The 18,636-nt window shown below is 35.1% G+C and overlaps 1 protein-coding gene across 3 annotated transcripts in view; it reads right to left on the bottom strand.

Moving 5' to 3' along the window:
• SCAF8 (SR-related CTD associated factor 8) overlaps positions 1 to 18,636 on the bottom strand; it is a 152,335-nt gene that overhangs the window by 98,566 nt on the left and 35,133 nt on the right. For 2 of the 3 annotated variants that reach the window (XM_077175412.1, XM_054628579.2), the window contains exons 8-20: positions 17,494 to 17,573; positions 16,968 to 17,085; positions 14,065 to 14,196; positions 13,827 to 13,939; positions 13,147 to 13,340; positions 10,869 to 10,969; positions 9,107 to 9,220; positions 8,314 to 8,470; positions 7,034 to 7,164; positions 5,919 to 6,063; positions 5,323 to 5,403; positions 4,519 to 4,740; positions 2,171 to 3,890 (exon numbers count right to left, since the gene is read on the bottom strand). In XM_077175412.1, coding sequence (XP_077031527.1) covers positions 2,185 to 3,890; positions 4,519 to 4,740; positions 5,323 to 5,403; positions 5,919 to 6,063; positions 7,034 to 7,164; positions 8,314 to 8,470; positions 9,107 to 9,220; positions 10,869 to 10,969; positions 13,147 to 13,340; positions 13,827 to 13,939; positions 14,065 to 14,196; positions 16,968 to 17,085; positions 17,494 to 17,573 — 3,294 coding nt within the window. In that variant the 3' untranslated portion in view covers positions 2,171 to 2,184. The remainder of the gene's footprint in view (positions 1 to 2,170; positions 3,891 to 4,518; positions 4,741 to 5,322; positions 5,404 to 5,918; positions 6,064 to 7,033; positions 7,165 to 8,313; positions 8,471 to 9,106; positions 9,221 to 10,868; positions 10,970 to 13,146; positions 13,341 to 13,826; positions 13,940 to 14,064; positions 14,197 to 16,967; positions 17,086 to 17,493; positions 17,574 to 18,636) is intronic. The other variant, XM_054628580.2, reaches the window with a different exon arrangement.

The raw sequence follows: 18,636 nt of genomic DNA, 5'->3' as shown, positions 1-18,636 counted from the left end.
AGCTCTTTGAGCCAGAGACTGCCCATGACAATACATTTACCTCCAACATTCTTCATCTCAACTCCCAAGACACGTTCTGGTAATAAACACATCAGCAAGGTCCATTACAAAGCAGTGGTTATTTAATGCATACCTAATGACTACTACTTGCACAATAGATAATAATTCATTCAAGTCCACTCTTTCCAAGGGCTACCTTCATTAAGCTGTTTACTATCCAGAATAGAAGTCCCTGGAACTGAAAAGTTGAACCATGACACAGCATGAAAAATACCCCACCATCCAGAGGAAGAGGACTACACACACAAGTAACTTGCTTCTAGGTTCAAAGGCATGCTAATGCTTTACACTCATGTGATGTTTTCATACTTTCACCCCTTTGAGGGAAGCAGAAGGGGAAATAAAACTTGCATGCTAATGCTTTAATGTTAAAGATCAAAAGTCTAATTTGAGCTAAAAACGTTTCTTTTACCAAACGGGCATTCATGTAAGAGAATCTACCCTTATTACCTTATTATGCAAGAGGAAAACAACTTTCTTAAAGCTGAGTGAAAGGGTGCTTTCAGACACAGAATTTTAACAAAACTTATTTTGAAACAAGTTGGTGAAATGCACTTGAATGGAACAAACTGAAAATCTGACATCATCCTACAGCTTAACCTTTTCAATTGAAAGGATACACAAGTAGCAAAGCAGATGAAAGAGGAGAGAATAGCACTACTAATTTACCTAAGCAGCCAATTCATCTCAACAATTTAAAAAGAGGTTCAACTTCAATGTTATTCCATCAAAACACAACCCCCCAACTCTTATTTCTGTAAAACATGTAGGGTTTTTAGACCAACATCAGCTTACTTTTAATGCAACATTTCTGAGCTTTGAGTCATTAAAATCAATTAACCACGGAGTACTCAAACACTAACACTATCTATCCAGAACACCAAATATATTACAAAATAAAAATTGCAAATACTCATTTAAGCTTTGGCTTCATGCATATCTGCATTTTAAAAAGTAAGCTGGAATAATACTGCATATTCTTACAGTATATATATTCCACCTTCTAGAAGCAGTAAGAACATTGTAACAATGGGGATGAGCAGATAAATAGAAGCTTGACAGCACTGCAGTGAAATAAGTTTTATCTTACTACCTAAAGAAGGTGAAAAGCAAATTTTCACAACCTAGTTTCATTTCAATTTTATTGAAGTGCCTACAGTATTCTGTGAGTGCTTGCACATACACAGGCACACACAGAAAAATGGTATCTACAAACAGTTTACACAGATATTTACATACATGTTATTTACATAAACTAATATGACTGCATGATCTTTGATGTAAAAACCATATGCTTCTTCCACATGTAACTGTTGCACTGGTTTCACAAAAGTAATATAAACCTTTTGCAACAACTGGCTAAGCATATATCAGAGCTGATTCCAAGTTTTTAGAGCTTGCAGGTTTTTAAAAAAAATACAATACCTAAAACACTGTTATCAAACAAATATGCTTTATTGGCATCTAAAAACAAAATGCACCCAACATTAAAATGTACTTTTTCATTTTTTAAACCCACTGCAGTACGAGGAACAAATCACAAACACTTACTTTAGAGAAAACAGAGACTATAGTGTAGATTTTACAAAATCACTTTTAATCTCTGTGTTATGCTCCTTAAGTAACATGGGCCATTTTTTTTTCTGCCGAATTGTAGGAACATAAAATATCACAGCTTTATCTATACTTTAAAATTCTGCAGCAGCCTAAAAACACGGACAAGATACACCAGCACCTGTTTTCAAGTGTAACAATTTTGATAGCCAAACTAAGGGTAGTATCTAAAAATTCCATTTTCTTCCATAGGAAGTCTTTGTTTGACAAGCTGTTAATTTATCATTGTGAAATTAAAAGCAATTGGGGGCAAGTTTATGCTTTACCAAAGAAATAAAATAAAATTTAAAAAAAACTCAAAAGCAAAAAACGTTTACCTACCATGTTCAAATTAAGAACAGTGTTCTATACAAGTCAGTTGTACAGTTATTTAAGTGAAAGATGAACATGAACATCAGATTAACTTAATTCTGGCAGACAAAAGTGAACTGCTACGGTCCAGTCAGCCATTTATCTATTACAGAGAGATGACAACTTTACAAAAGGTATCTTTTACCTACTGAGTGATGATTATGTCCCCTCAGTTTCTGTGCTTTCTACCACTGGTTCACTCTCTATATCAGCTTCTGTGTCACTCTTCTCTTTGTTTATCTCGACAGAAGATGTCAGTTTTTCATAAAGTTCTGGATCATCCTGCACCTGTGCAGTTGGTGGCTGACTTTCTGTCTCTGTATTTTCACCATTAACCTGGGGCATATTATCAGCTTTGCGTTGAGAAGTGGCCCCATCAAAATATTCAAAAACCCTTGGATGTGGAGGCGGGATCCAGTTGTTTGACATTCTGTCTCTTCCAAACCTGTTTCCATTAATTTCTCTGCAGAAATTAAAATCTCTGTCATCCCTATCCCTCTGTCTTTCCCAGGGTCTTCTGCGGTCATCAAAATCTCTGTGAGCATCTTGTTCAAATCCTCTATTCCAACTGGGACCACTTCTACTATCAAACCTATAGTTTACATGCCGAAACCTCTCTCTGTCTTCATGGAAGCCTTTAGGGCCACCATAAATAGGGAAGGCATGGTGCTCTCTTTCATCATAATCTCCTCTCTGTCCCCAGTGCTTGTCTGAATTGAAACCAAAATGCTCTCTTCGGCCAAGGTTATCTATACCTGGTCTTCCAAAACTTTCTCTCATGTCTATATGTGGTCTAGCAAAGTGTTCTCTTCCATCTACTGGAGGCCTTCCTATACCCTCTCTTGGATCAACTGGTGGTCGTCCAACAGAATCTCTGACATCCACTGGAGATGGTCTGTTAAGATTATCTCGGTTTTCCACCGGAGGAAAGCGATAATCTCTGTCCCCCTCCTGTTGAATGTTATCACCTCCAAGTGGTAGCCTTTTCTCTGGATTAGAAATGTTATCGATATTTTGTCTTCCTGGTGTTCCAAAAGGTCTTTCTGTTTGATTAAAAATATCTCCTGGAGGAAAAGGACCTCGAGGTGGTGGTGGTGGATGAAGAGATGGATCAAGGATTGCGGGAGGAGGAATAGCACGCTGTGGTGGCATTCCTGGCTGCATTAAAGGAAACCTTGGTCCAGGCGAATGGGGCATTAGGCCTGGACGGATATCTATAAGAGGCATTCCTGGCATTCTTTGATTACTGATATTTAAATGAGGCATGTTTGGAACTGCAGCTGGATGCTGCATTGCCAGAAGTCCAGAATTACTTGAAATATTTGGTGGTGGCACTCCCATAAGTCCAGAACTAGTTGAAACATTGGGTGGTGGCATTATGAGAAGCCCAGAGTTGCTTGAAACACTCGGTGGCTGTACTCCTGCCAGAACTCCTGAGCTGCTGGACACACTGGGTGGCTGCATTCCTGTCAGAAGGCCAGGGCTGCTTGAGACACCAGGTGGATGAACTCCAGCTAGAAGCCCTGAGTTACTTGAGACATTTGGTGGTGGCACTCCAGCCATAAGTCCAGAGCTACTTGAGGCGTTAGTTGGCTGAATCCCGCCAGCAAGAGAAGAGCTACTGGAGACAGCAGGTAGCTGCATTCCTCCTGCAAGACCAGAATTGCTGGAAACAGTTGGTGGTTGCACTCCTCCTACAAGTCCAGAGCTGCTTGAAACACTGGGTGGCTGTATTCCCCCTGGAAGCCCAGAGCTACTTGAGACAGTGGATGGTGGCCCTTCTCCAGTAAGCCCAGAATTGCTTGAGACACTGGGTGGCTGCACTCCTCCAACAAGTCCAGAGGTACTCGAGACATCACTTTGCACTGAAATGCAGTGACAAGAAAAACAATTAACAAAAAATATCAGTGTTAACACAAAATGCGATTTAATCCATGTTCAGGTAATGCATGCAGTGATGATACTGCTGACAAGGTGTGTCCTAGTTTCTATAGGTAATATATATTATTTCAAACACATTGGTGATACATAGACATTATGCCACAGAAATTAATGTCTCTACATAGTAAAGACTGTATAGTAGCTAAAATTAACAAACCCCAAAGCCATCACCCAATTTATGCAATAAACTATTAAAATCTTTGATGAAGTTCTATAGATGTTATACTATCCTACACTCTCCTGCTCCTTTCCATTGCTACTTGTGTAATCAAACTGCACTTCTAAGAAGTTTTCTGATGAGTTCCCAGATTCAGCTTTACTTCTTGAGACTATGAGAAAAACATACTTAAGCATAAGCTGCTAGAAGTCATTGATCAGATGACGACAAAGATGGTTCTCACCGCTTCCCCAAATTAAATTCAGAATGATACCCTACCCAACACAAAACTTCCTATTCTGTAGTTACTAGCTCAATGGACTATGATTTGCAAAAATCTCTGACTATGATGCTTCCTGTACAGGATCATATCATATAATGAAAACATTTCTTACCAGATCTATTGTTTTCACTGGAAGAAATCTGAAGGTCTGTAAGATGTGGTCCTTTGTCATCTGATTCTGGTTTGTTGATTGGCAGGGGATTAAAAACACTTCCAGCAGATAATGTTGGAGTAGCTAGATTGCTAGTAACTGTGCCAACTGGTAGAACAAGGCCAGTAAAAGGAACATCCTTCATCGTCTCTTGTGCAATTGGTAATGGAGGCTGTACTAAAGCTGTAGAGATATAACAGAAGTGTATCACTGTAATCATATAGTGAAACCTTCACATTTAGTTTGGTAGAAGTCAGGCTGATAAATCAGAAGAAGTGAAATTAATTACCCTCACTGGTACATTTTTTGATAATAAATTTCTTATCCTCAATGTAATATTTAGGGTTTTTTCCCTAGAGATCATGAGCTCCAGGCAAACCTAAGCAATCAGTGCTCTAACATATCTTTAAATGTTAAATGAATACAGTTAGAATGCTAAATTAAAATAAATTATTATATATTATTCAGTGACTAAGACCAAATAATTCCAGTAATAGCTACATGTGTTAGAAAGGTCCAAATATTGAACAATGCATACAAATAATTAACAATTTGCAACTTAACTCCATGTTAGGTATAATTTTTCAGTCTTCATTATAAGCTCTATAAGTCTTTTTTCAATGCCTGCTTAAAACAGTTAAACAACTTCTGTGCAGCTATTTCCCATTACACAGAATTAACTTGCTTTTGATTAAATAACAAGGAGTATATAAACAAGTAAACTTTTCATCACACACAAACAATTGTTAGAGCAATCAAACTTACGTGTTGGAACAACTGGTGGGACAACAGGTGGTGGGACAACAGGTGGTGGGACAACAGGTGGAACTGGAGGAGGCATATAACCTATATGGAAAATAATGACAAATGATTACATGAAAAGCAAATAAACTTTTGCAGTAAAAGACTGCCTACATTATTTATCCCAAAAAGTTGTGCCACTGTACACTGGCAAACAACATATTAATATGAAGAGGCAACATGGTTATTGTTTTCAAAAGCAACCCCATCTTCACTACGGATGATCTGCAGGTGCATCTTTAAGTGATATCTACCAGTAGCATCCAAAGAAGAAAATCAAGAGTTTCAAACTTTTCAAAAGAAAGGAGATTGATTTTAAGTACTTTTAAATTCTAATTTTTCAAAAAGGTAGAAAGCTGTGATTCTTATTCTCAACAGAATACATTGGTAAAAATAATACCAAGTTAGATAAAAGTAATTTTAATCTAGTATATAATTTAGGAGTCAAAGGCCAACTCACTCAGACAGTAACCAGTAGCTGACAGAAAATTTTGATGTACACAGAGGCACACTAACTGCCTATGCTCATTACACACTGCATTTCATTTTTACTGACTTACCTGGAGGTGGCTGTGAAGGGTTGAAACTTGCTCTCAAGAAGGGTGGAGGAGGAATTGGGCTATAACCAGGAGGAGGGACAGACATTGTGACAGGAAACGCAGGTGGAACCAAGCTAACAGCAGGCACAGCTGGAGCTACTGGAATCTTTTTTCATGGAAAGAAAAACAAGCAGCTTCAATATTTAACAGTATTCAAGGACATTAAAAGGGATAAACTGATCTAACTGCAATTGACATCAAGCACTAAATGTTCCAAAGGCTTTGTATATATTTCAAACACTGAAGAATTAGATTGAATTCTGAAATGGTACACTATGAACAAACAAGGACACTGGAAGAATCCTATTTTATCTTTACTTCATTCTTACACAGCCAAAAATACAGTCTAACACTATGTCTATTCAAGAATAAAAATGTATCACAGAGGGGTGAATGCAGAAATGCAGAGAGAGAAAAGGAAGAAAAATATAAATAGTGTAGCAATTTGGGGGCACTTTGAAAACAGTGATTCTAGTGTCTAGAAAAACTTAGGTATTTTAGAACAGTACTGGAAAATTAAGTTTAGTGTGCATAATTATAAGGCTAATAATCCTGATGAAATCATGAAAATTATTATTTCTTGAATTTCTGTTTGAGCTATGCATTGTGTTTCAGTGCATTATATTTACAAAGATGTAATTAGAAGCAGTATAAATGTAATATATACATGTATATTTAAACATATACTGATCACAGTGTACATTAGGAGACGGCTCAGATAGGAAGACTGAAGACAGATTTTGCAGAGAGGAAAAAGCCCAAAATTCAATTCAAGTAAATGCAAATATATTACCATTCATATAATTTTATGTCAGTTTAACAACTGGAAATGTCTATACACATTTAGAAAGATAAAACACTAATAACATAAGTACAAAATTTATTAAGCAACTGCATGAAACTAAACATTATGGATGGCAACAATTCTAAAATATTTCAGAGTTGAACACTAATGGATGCAGGACTTAAATCAAAAATATTTTATCACTTAAACTCAGTGTTAAAGTTTACCTGTATTGAATAAGAAGTCTGCCCACCAGTTCTGTGGGGCTTTTGCAAACTCAGACAATACCAACCTGCAGCATAGTGACTGGCTGTGTGTAAGCTTCTGTCTGTGTTGTAATAACGGTACTCTTATCCACTGTAGCACTCTGCGTCGTTTGAGTATTTTCTTTAGCAGCTTCTGAGCTTCTGGCTGTTTCCCACTCTTTAAAAATGATGTATTTTATTATAAAAAAATAATTAACGTGTTATTTTTGTTTAGATGTCTTCCTTCTTAAACAATAAATTTGAATCTAGTATCTACATAGATTCATTACAAATAGCCCTCAAACTTATTTTTGAAAAGAACAAGTGCAATTATTTATTATTTCTCTTTATTTTAAAGAGAAAAACATCTTTATCCACCTGCAATGATGTTTAATTTTGCCTGTATACAAACTGATTTTTCAAAACTTGCCAACTTTTTTTACCAATCATTCTGTTAACAATTTGCAATATAGAGTATGCTCCTGTTTTCTAAAAACTCCTGTAGCCAATATATGTATGTTACCACTTGGCAACTGTACAATGAGAAAGAATCCTGATGTTAAACAAACCTCACCACAACCTCCATTTCTTCCATCTGTCATTTCTCCAAGAATTTTGTACTTTAAGTGTAACATAGTGAAGGTATTTCAGTAATGTTACTTGTTTTAATTTTTGTCATTTATACTCAATTTTCACTCAAAGCAAGATTGTATTTTGACCCGAAGAATCACTGTCACTATTGTGAAAGTCTTAATCTACTGTTTATTTCAGTATAATCTGTTTCAAGAAATTACAATACAAGTAAATCTTTCATAAACTTAACAAACTATTCACTTGGGTTTCAGATTAAGGGCTAACACGACTTGTTTTCCTGTCTCTCTGACTTTATGGAAAAAATACCATAAGGTTCTGCTAACCTGTGCCTGTCAGGACAAGTTCTAATTTCAACTTAATTCTTTACCAGAATACAAGACTTTCCTAATCACAAGCAGGTAACAATTTCTACACAAATTGATATTTCACATACCAGTGCACAAGAAATTCAAACCTCTTAAAATATGCTAACCTTTATTAACTTGCCTAAACTAATTATCTTCTGTCACCAGTTCTTCATTGTCATGACAATCAACTAAATCTAAAATTAGTTGATTAATCTAAAAATAAAATCTAGATTTCATTATTTCAGTGCCATTTATATTGTAAACAAAGAGCTAGAAAAATCTAAGCAAATGAAAAAAGACTATATATTTCCTAAAAAAAAATTTTTCTGAGAATTTGTAATTACCAAAATAAACACACTGTCTATCAGAATTATTAATGTTTGTACCTGTATTTACTGTTTCCTGATCAATCATGCCACCTTCAGCAAAGCCCTCCAAATCATCCAATTTCACTTTCTCCCACGGAATATAGGAAACTCCCAGATCCACATCCCAGAATTGCTTGTATTCTGTTTTCACCCCTTTATTCAAAGCCCAAGCAATCTGAAAATAAAACCCAATCAGACAGTCTGGTAAATCATATAACCTGGGAGCAGAATATTTCAGATTATTTCCTTCAAGTTTCTGTCACTGCACATAAATCCTCAGCGTCTACTAATTAAAAGTTTTAACAATGTTTGGATCTTAAATGAACCTGCAAGAAGTTTACTTGGCCTCTACAACAGGTACATGTATGGTGAATTACATCAGAAAGCTTAAATTTGTTCTACATTAATCCTAACATATATATGGGGAAATTAAAAATACAGCATTTCAAGGACTCACTCTAAAGTATCAAGCAGGTAGAAGGAATCCCTATAACATTTAAAAAAATACTTATCTCTAAGACTAGTATAAAATTTAATATTAAGTGACCCAAATTGTCAGGTAGAGGACTTAGGTTGTATGTACATAAACTATGGTCCAGGTGTTTCCTAAAGATCAAGTAATTTTTCTACCCTTCATATTGCCTGTTTAAAGATGCATTTTACACAGAGAAAAAGCAGGTTACACCTCACTGCTTCATTCTTCTTCTCCACATTGTACATTTGGGTGAACAGCTGCTAAAAGACAAACCATCATAGTAGAATTTTACTGTGTTTAAAATGGACAGCATCCTTAAGATTAAAATCACATTACCTTAATAATTTTAGATCCAATTTTATATGACCCAGAACTAAGTTTCTGAAGAGCACGATATGCATCTTGTCTATGTACCATACAGACATAAGCACATCCTCTTGGGGGAATCATCTATGGAAAAACAGCAGTGGTTTTAAAAAGTAGGAAAATCAGTACTTCAGATTATGTAACAACACTAATTGTATACTAATACTATAGAAAGAAAGGCTTACACTGTAAGCAACTGTTACCTTAATTGGCCACATTAACAAGTTTGGGCATGGCGAAACCTAAGAGTGATACTGGCAGGCTACTTCAGTTACAACATTTTCAAGAGGCAGCAGCAGGCTTAAGAATGAGTGTTATAAATGACATGAAAAATTTGAACAAGAAGCAGACTGGGAACTACATCATGACAACATCAGAAAAGCAAAGGTTGCTACCTCAAGCTCCAGATTCTCTGTGAGCTGAGCAATAACCTCTCACAGATAAGCAAAATAGTGATTAAAAGTATATTGCATTTTAAAAGGGCAGACTCCTCACTCCTGAATGTGATTTTTTTCTAACGTTTTACTGTATTTATGTATGTATAGCATGTTTTATTTATTTATTTATTTATTTATAGCATGTATGACATACCACGTAACCTTTGCCAGCTTATGCTAGCTAAATTGTCACATATGACAATCGCTTACATCTGTTTTAGTCAAAATCTTGGTGTGCTTTTACACTGTTTAAATACACATAGTAACATAACAAACATGTAAGATGACAGACTGTAAACATATTTTCTAAGAACTGCATTAAGATATACATTGTTATTCTAGCTATTCTAGCTACTTAAGCTTTGTGGAATGCGTAGGATGAACTATCTACAATATGGTTTGCCTTTGAAATGTAACAGGCACTGGGACATGTCTAGTTGTTACATTACTTTCCTTAATTGATAGCCCCTGCAAATCAAAATGAGGCTTCAATGTCTGGCTATGGGGCTGGCTTTTTCACTTGTGAAACTTTTTAGAAGATTCTGTAAAGTCACAAAAAAGTATTCCTTATAAATTACATATTTGAATATATTAACATGATAAAAAACCAGTAAAAATTTCATCTGAAATGAATGAAATTGCACAAGAAGCATTTTAAAACTGCTGAAGCAAGAGGAAAACCCAGATTTCTCTCATGCAGATGTGCTGTTTTAGGAGAAAAATACTTCCTTTTGAAGCTGAATTATAGGCAACTGATGTACTACTCTAAACACCTGAGTCTAAATTACTCTAAGTAATGAGAATTGTATGTCCAAATTATAAGCATCTTTTTAATTGTCACATTTTAGAATAAATGTTTGTTTACAGTACAATTTCTTTTCTTCTAAATGTTTTATCAAGATGGATTCAACTTAAGGAATCCTCTGTTTGGAAAGTAACCAAGAACAATGCGGATATACATCTGTAGGTATCCTTAGGCCAAGGAAAATGATACCTGCTCCATGACACATCACTAAACCAGAACAACCATAACTTTTTGGTTAAACCCTGGTTTAAAAACTGCATAAAGTGCTAGAGCTTAGGAAGAGCCTTTTTACCTTGAAGTGTACTGTCTTTAGTGCTTCAAAACAGAGTAGATCAAAACCAGGTGGCAAATATCATGGCCACCATTTTTAACTGTGATAGAAAAGTCTCCTAAATACAAGTTTAAGCAGCTGTAAAGAATTCAGAGACATAGGCATGCTTAAGTTTCTAGTCTAATATTTCTGAAAAAGCATAGCAACATGCTTACTTACATTAATTGACTCTATTTGTCCAAATTCTTCAAACAAGTTTGTTAAATCTTGCTGTGTAGCCTTCTTGTCTACTTGACCTACCCAAAGAGTAGTACTGCAAACTGTCAAGAGACACATTCACATCAGTCAAAATACTGAATATTAGCTTATTAACTACTCTATAGCATGAACGTAAAAGGTTTTAAAACTACCCAGGAATCACTGCTAAAAGCCCAAGAATGGTAAATCTATTATTTGCTATATAGAGATTAAGTACATTAACAAAAATGATAAAGGGTTAAACAACACCAAACGTATTCACCACAAGCATTTATTCTTCTTGTTTCATTTTCTTTTAAACAAAATAGTTGTTTTCATAGAAATAAAACTGTAAAATTCTGTAGATTAGCAGCTAGGGCAAACTGAATTATAAATTACTTCTGGAAAAAAACAAAACACTTCTCTTCTACTTTCCATTAAAAAACCCATGCCTTTAGGATTCATGTCAATTTTAACAAAGTAAGACTAAGTTCTAGCTGGCTAAAAGTGTATTACAGGAACTTAATACAGCAGTATTATGTACTGCATTTTCACCTGAAAATAGCAACAATTAATTTACTATGGGCAAAAACCTGAAAAGAAATTTATCTGAGGCAGATCAGGCTGAAGACATGCATGATACTTCTGATTCTTTCAATTCCATCACAAGCCCAGAATCCCTGCCTTCCAAATGCCCACCCATCCTCCTCACCAAACACAAACACTCACTGGCATGAGCTAAGACTTCCTTCTCCCATATGTACATGGTTCCAATTCCTCTGTCTTCTAAATACTGCCCAATCTATATGTGCAACTTGGATTTCTTGGTCTGCCCTATCCTTTACCAAGGAAACATTCATTCTTCATCATTATCTTGATACATCACATCTCCTTTCTGTACCAATCCTGGTGCACCAAAATGGAAACCAGAGCTGTGCATTCTGTCAACTGACATTTTCAACTGACATTAGTACTCTACAGTGCTGAGAATGACCAGCTGTAAGATTTCTCTTGGACAAAACTTGTTCCTCACATGCTTGTAGATATCCCTTTTGTACCTCATGGTGTTAAACTCTAGGAAACAATTCTTTGGATCTCAGCAAGTAATAGTGGCTGTCACTGAACAAATTTCAAGAAGTAGAACACTTGTCAGGTGAATTACTTATTTATTTAATCACTTACCTCCCCCCAAAGTTTCCACACTTCACTTAGCCTACTTAACGTCTCCTTTAAATTTCACAGGACCTCAAATGCTGCTGCTGTTTGTTAGGTTACTTAACATCTCTGTCTCTCAGCTCCCAGCCATTCTGATTATAGCTCCCTGCCTTGTAGACTTCTAGGAGAAATCTATACCATAAAATCAATTTGTCTCTTTTCATGTGAAAAACCAGAGAAGAAGAGGGAAAAAAGCGCATCTAAAGTGCAATATAGTCCCAAGTTTAAAGTCACCTTGCGATGATATAAAATATTAATGTGAAGAGAACAGAACATTCTTTCCTTTACAAAAATGAGTTGTGAGCTGCTTTCTTGTCAGATAAACTATATCATTCGAATACACAAGATAAATGAAAAACTATATCAGAAACAGTTTATAACCTATCTGAACAAAATTAAATTCTCAAAATACATTCCCTTTAAGCAACTGGGTGGAGGAAGTTATTTTTTTCCTTACTACCTTCCTTTTTTTTAGTATGTAAATGCTCTGTGGAAATGAAAGCAGTACACAGCAGCACTATGCAGAGGCTGAAATCCACTTGATTTTTGAATACTTTCTTAAGATACCACCATTATGGTCTGTCTTACACTAGCAAATTCTACCTGCTTTGGTGCTACATTCATCTGAAAATCTATTTAAAAAACAATGTAAATGTTTTAAAACCCAGGCCTCTAAGATTTCCATCAAAGTGTTTGAAGTGTGCACCACACACTTTAACATTTTAACAATTTTCAGACCAACTGCTGGACACATTCAAATGCCAAGTTAAAGACAGCATTAAAGAGAAAAGATTGTAACTTGGAGACAGCCCTTGCTGCTCTCTGTTTAGAAGCATAATCAGTGGTGCAAATGTGAATAAAAACATCAGTAGAAGAGTATCACACTTGTTCTTGTCTAAGGTGACATTATGTACCTAAGCTGCAAGAAACATCAGAAATTAAACTTATACATATATAAATAGTCAAGATAAATCTTGTTCTGGAAAACAAAGCCTTTTTTCCATTTAATCCTACATTATTAAAGCACTACACAGGTACTACATACCACTTAGTGTTTTTGAGCGTATAGGAGGCAATCCCTTTTTCTGACGTTCCTTTTCCCTTTCCCGAGCCCTTCTTTCACTGGAGTACGACCGAGATGACTTTCTCTTCCTTTCTCTTGATCTTGAGCGTGAACGTTTTCTGTGTTTCCGCTTACGAGAACCAGACCGCGATCTAGACCTTCGTTTTCTTGGTGACCTACAAAATACTTAATTTTAGTATGCTGAGTTAAAAAAAAAATACTCTGATTTAGTCATCTTTTAACTATAAACTTTAGGCACTACACAGATATTTCCATTATATTCACTAAAACTACTTCAGGAAATAAATTTAATGCCGTTTGGATGAGGAACAGAATATACACCTTAAAACAAAACACATTCAAAATGTTCTGTATCTACAGTACCTAATTCTCTGGCACTGAAAGCCTGTCCAGCTGGCTAGTATTAGCTACTTCTGTAACCTGAATCGGTCTTAAAAATTTCAGTTAAATCACACACATGGCAAATGAACTGTAATACCAAAAGTTTGCATCTAATACACAATTATTTAATGAACATATCTTTTCTTTGCCAAAAGCTGCTTATGATAATTTTGGAAAATACAGAATTAAGACTGACAATCACGAATTGCAACTTTTTTTCAGAAAAACTTCCTTTACTTAATGCAAGGTAATTACAAAACCTTGAACGAGATCTTGAACGAGTTCTTGATCTTGAACGAACAGCTGATTTCTTTTCTTCTTGTTCAAAAATCTCTTCTTCAGCAATATCTTGACCTTCATCTATATCCATGTCCTGAGATCAGACATAAAAGATGTTCAGTAACACTTAATAAATTTACTCACAATACATATGACTTGGAATCATATTAGTTTATGTTTTCTTTTCAATTTCTGTAATAAAATTTTTAAAAATTTTACCTGTTGTTGAATATCCATGGAATCATCTACATTTGCTTCCACTTCTAAAAACTGCTGTTGACTACTTCCTTGTGATGGTGACGCAGAGTGCTCTGAACCAAAATTTCCTTCTTGATTCTCCTCAGGACTTGCCTAAATAACAGTTAATAATTTACCATAAAGCCCCTTGCAATTACAAATGCAATACTACATGAAAATAATATTCCCATTTCTCATTAATATGAAAGCTGAACTGGATATCAATCCATTCTATTCCTTTTTATGCTATCATCCTTCAACACAAAACTTTGAAATAATTAATATTTCTGATTACAAAAGATTAGTATCTATTTGCTAAATAACAAAACTACAGTACACACAGAGTACAATATTTACTGCTTCAAAACAGAAATTCACAGGACAAACGTAGCCATATGTACAGTGACCCTGAAAGACACCCACTTGTCCCCCATGCATATGCATTAATAAATGTTGATACTAACATAATAAAAATATTTGCAATACCAATTGAACTAGTTAAACATTTTACACTAGATAGAACTTTTTTACAGTGAATGATTTCAGACAAGCAATTACTAAAAAATAAGAGAGGAAGCTGTGCCATTTGTGTCAACATGGCAATTTCAAGAGATCTAACAAAATAAGCAGTTCTGAAAAAACACCAAAATTAATGAATGTGGAATACTCAAAGTGTTGATGATTTGCTAGAGAAAAAGCTAAAACAGCCTGTGCATTGCCTGAAAGTACAAGTTTGGAAAAAATATCTCTAAGGTACAAATAATTCAAGAACTAGAACAAATGAAATTAAAATATTCAGAAATCATATGAGAACAATTTTGATAAGCAATTTAAAATTTATAATCCATTACTGCAGGTAAACATTTCAGTGATCCTCACTATATTTTAATTTTTAATTAAACAAATCCTACATGTTCTATCTGCCCAGAGAATGACAGGAAGTTAGCAGAATGACTAGTAGTAACAGTTTTATCTTTATATGTTTTCAACATCTTATAACAAGTTTGTAAAAAAATATTCTACAATAATTCAGTTAATTTATTTGCCTTCTGACAGAATGTTTTGTCTCATTTTCCTTATATTTAATTATTCTTCAACCATCTGTTTCTTGGTATCAATGCCTACAATTCTTGTTGCTCCTTCTGTTTTTATCTTCTGTCCTCTCCTCCCTTTCCCTCTGCTACTCATCAGATGCCTAATAATTTTGTTTTGTGCTTTATCTTTCCTTCTCTTTCCCGTTCATCTTTCTCAATGAAACTTACACATGGAAATCAAGAAAATATTACCCATAACATACTGCAGTTACTACAAAGTAGTTTCAGCAGCAGTTTGTATCTTTTAGCTGTTATCAAAGTGAAAAAAAAATCCTTTCTCTCCATACTGACTAGACAAGAAGACTGGATCTGAAGGGAAAATTCATCAGGTCTTGTAATAGAAAATTAAAGCGTAAGGGGAGAGTCAAGTAAACATTCTACCCATAAATATATTGTAAACTTTTATTTTGCTGATTTTACAACAAGGTAGGCATTCAATATTTTTATTTTCAAATTAGACAGATACTTTTTGATATGACATATCAAAAGCTCCTCAAACAGATCATTCCTCACTTTATTCTTTTACAGCGTTTTTAGTGTTTAGAAACAGAAATAGCCAGATATCCACCAAGACCCAAAACCATTTAGTCTGTAGCTATACTGTATATTCTTTTCCATTTACTACACTTAAATGAGAAATGAAAATAAATCAGTAAAATAAAGCAGTAAAGAAACAGTATTTAGTAAAAATTAAATCAATAAAGTCAGAAATTCAAAGCTTAAATGGTATTCTTGATTGAAAGCTGAACCCCTTGGCTCAGGCAGTGGAATAGATTGTTCAGGGAGGTGGGAGGGTCACCATCCCTGGTGGAGTTTAAGAGGTACCTGGATCTGGGCTGGGTGATGTGGTTTAGTGGTTCAGGGGTTACAGTGGCCATGCTGGTTGACAGTGGGACTTGATGATCTTAAGGTCCCTTCTCACCCTGACTACTCAATGGTTCTATGACTTGGCCTTTCCACAGCTTGAACTAAAGTCTCCAACAGATGTTTGTTAAGTTTGTGATCCTTTGTCTTTTCTTTCAATCTGAGATTTCTATTTTCCTGTCAAACTATATCCAAATACTCCACAGGAAGTCCACTTCATACCTGGCCAGGATCAAGACAAAATACTTCTGTCTGTTTTGGTTTGCTCTTTTGTTTTTTTTTAAATGGGATCAGGAGGGAAAAAGAACATTTAAGTACGGAGGACTAATCTCAGCAGAAATAAGTCAAGTTATGTCAGCGTAGAGAGGACACAATTCATGTAGTTAAGAGGAAACTTGGGTCATCTCAAGCACCAGCTCTTAATGAATAATTTTTCAGGAAATACTTGACTATACTTTAGCTCAGATTCTTCAACAGAATTATTTCATCAATTATTAGTCAAGACATAAAACCCGGGGAAATTAAAGCTACCCACAGTCTCTAATCTGTCCTCCCCTCAGAGACAGGAGCATAATCACTTTATTGCTCACCTTATTCCTTCTGCAAGGACGGGAAAGCATTTTTTCCCCACGTAAAGAGCTGAACAGCCAAAGCAGAGTCATGTCTAACTCACCTAATGAGTACTCTTTCCTAAGAGAAAAAAATTGTACTCCCCACACATTTGGTTGTGTGTTTTTTCTGCTTTAAGCACTTTTTTCCACTTACCCCACTTACTCGGCAAGTTTCTGTTACATGGTCAGCTAGCAATAGACTTTAATTATATGAAAACTGTCAGTAACAACACAATTTTTTTTTGTCCTGGAATATGCTTTTTTTAATCAGAGGAGAACACAAATTACTACAATAGCCACAAGATGGAGTTCTTACCTTTTGAGGCTGCTGCTGCTCCAGAAGCTGTTGTCTGAGATGTTCTAAATTTTGCTGCTGTAGCTGTTCAGCTAGTTGGTGAAAAAGTGAGTTGTTCACAGATTCTGGTACTAATGGCCTAAAATGAAATAACTTAAATTAAAAAAAAAAAAGCCTACAGTTTTTCTGTTTGTTTAAACAGTTAGTAAATAGGTCTTCACAACTGGATTTCAAGTTTAACTAAAATGTAAAATAATGAGGACAATGGAGTTAGTTCCACCTTCTAATATCATCACTATTCCATCAACTGTATAAATATAACTATAAAAAACAAAGAACATACTAAGTTTATCCTAAAGTAAAAAAGTATTCTGGAACACAGACTTACAGTAAAATGTGTATGTTAATTCAGAAAACTGTCTTTTCTCTTCCTACTGTTTTAGTGTACTTATGCTCTGAAATAAGTATTTTCCTTACTTAATCCTAATTTTCAACTAGCATCAGGCAAATTTTAGCCTTTTCCATAAGAAACATAGCTTGGTCTTACAACTGGGAAGAGGGAGTTTCCTTTTTAGGCTCTTCATTTTGTTCAGATTCTTCCCCAAAGTCAAACCTGTCCATCAGCTTCTAGGAGAAAACAAAATAAGCATTACTAAACATTCCTTATATGTCCCTTTATGCATATCTCCTCTTCATTAGGAAGATGCTCTCATTTCTCAACTTAAAAAAAAAAAAGTTTGGCAAATATCCTGAATAGAAAATTAAGTGGCATACTATTATTGTTACCAAACTCTTGACTGCATCAAATTTTGGCCCAGTTTTCCTGAGCTCTGCTGCAACAAGTACAACCACATGTTCTTTTCCACAGTAACTAAGAACTATTTTGGAGTAAAACTTAAATAAAGATTAATTTTTTGTAATGGTACCTTTAATTAGAAGAAATTACTACGAAGAGGCCAACTATTCAATCCTTTGGTAATCATCAAACTGCTCTGCTCATATCAAGAGAAGACCTACAGCTTGATTACTTCACAAAGAATTACTGTATTTTCACACACATGTGTCATTTAGACAACCTGAATTCCTTCAAATATACTGCTCCTTGAAAAGAACTTCTCAATACTCTGCAAAAAAAAATCAAAGCAAGCAGTTATCATGTAAGAGGAATAATCCTTCTAATGGATAAAAAGAAAGGTATCTGACAAGGAGAAAAACTTGGATAAACTTCCTGTGTTATCTGTGAAGATGTCTACACTGGAGTTCTGCTTAAGTAAAAAAGTTTGTCTATTAATTTTAAAATGTTCAGAAGTACTTTAACAGCACCTTACTTTCTTGAAGAGAAAAACTAAGGAACAAGCATAAAGAAATACAACAGATATTATTTATCAGTGAGATTGACTTTTTTCACTGTTTAATGAAAGAACCATGCTATTAAAGCCATGCCCATGCCTCTTTACACACCTTGGAAGTTTTCTGAAAAGCAGAGCTAATGCTATGCAACCAGCACAACTTTCTCTCAAACCTTAATCTCAGAAGAAAAAAACCAAGAGGATGAGAATGTATGGCAGTAATTTTGAAACAGTACGACAAAAACATCTTCAGCACAAAGCCAAGATGATTCAGTTCCCCATTTTCTTTCTCAGGATGCTCTATTTACTTTACTGGAGTACAGTAAGAAGAACGAAGCATA

This window comes from Agelaius phoeniceus, chromosome 3 (assembly GCF_051311805.1).
Source record: "Agelaius phoeniceus isolate bAgePho1 chromosome 3, bAgePho1.hap1, whole genome shotgun sequence".
NCBI classification, from domain to species: domain Eukaryota; kingdom Metazoa; phylum Chordata; class Aves; order Passeriformes; family Icteridae; genus Agelaius; species Agelaius phoeniceus.
The sequence above is the reverse complement of the archived record's forward strand: the minus strand, read 5'-3'. Positions and strand labels throughout refer to the sequence as shown.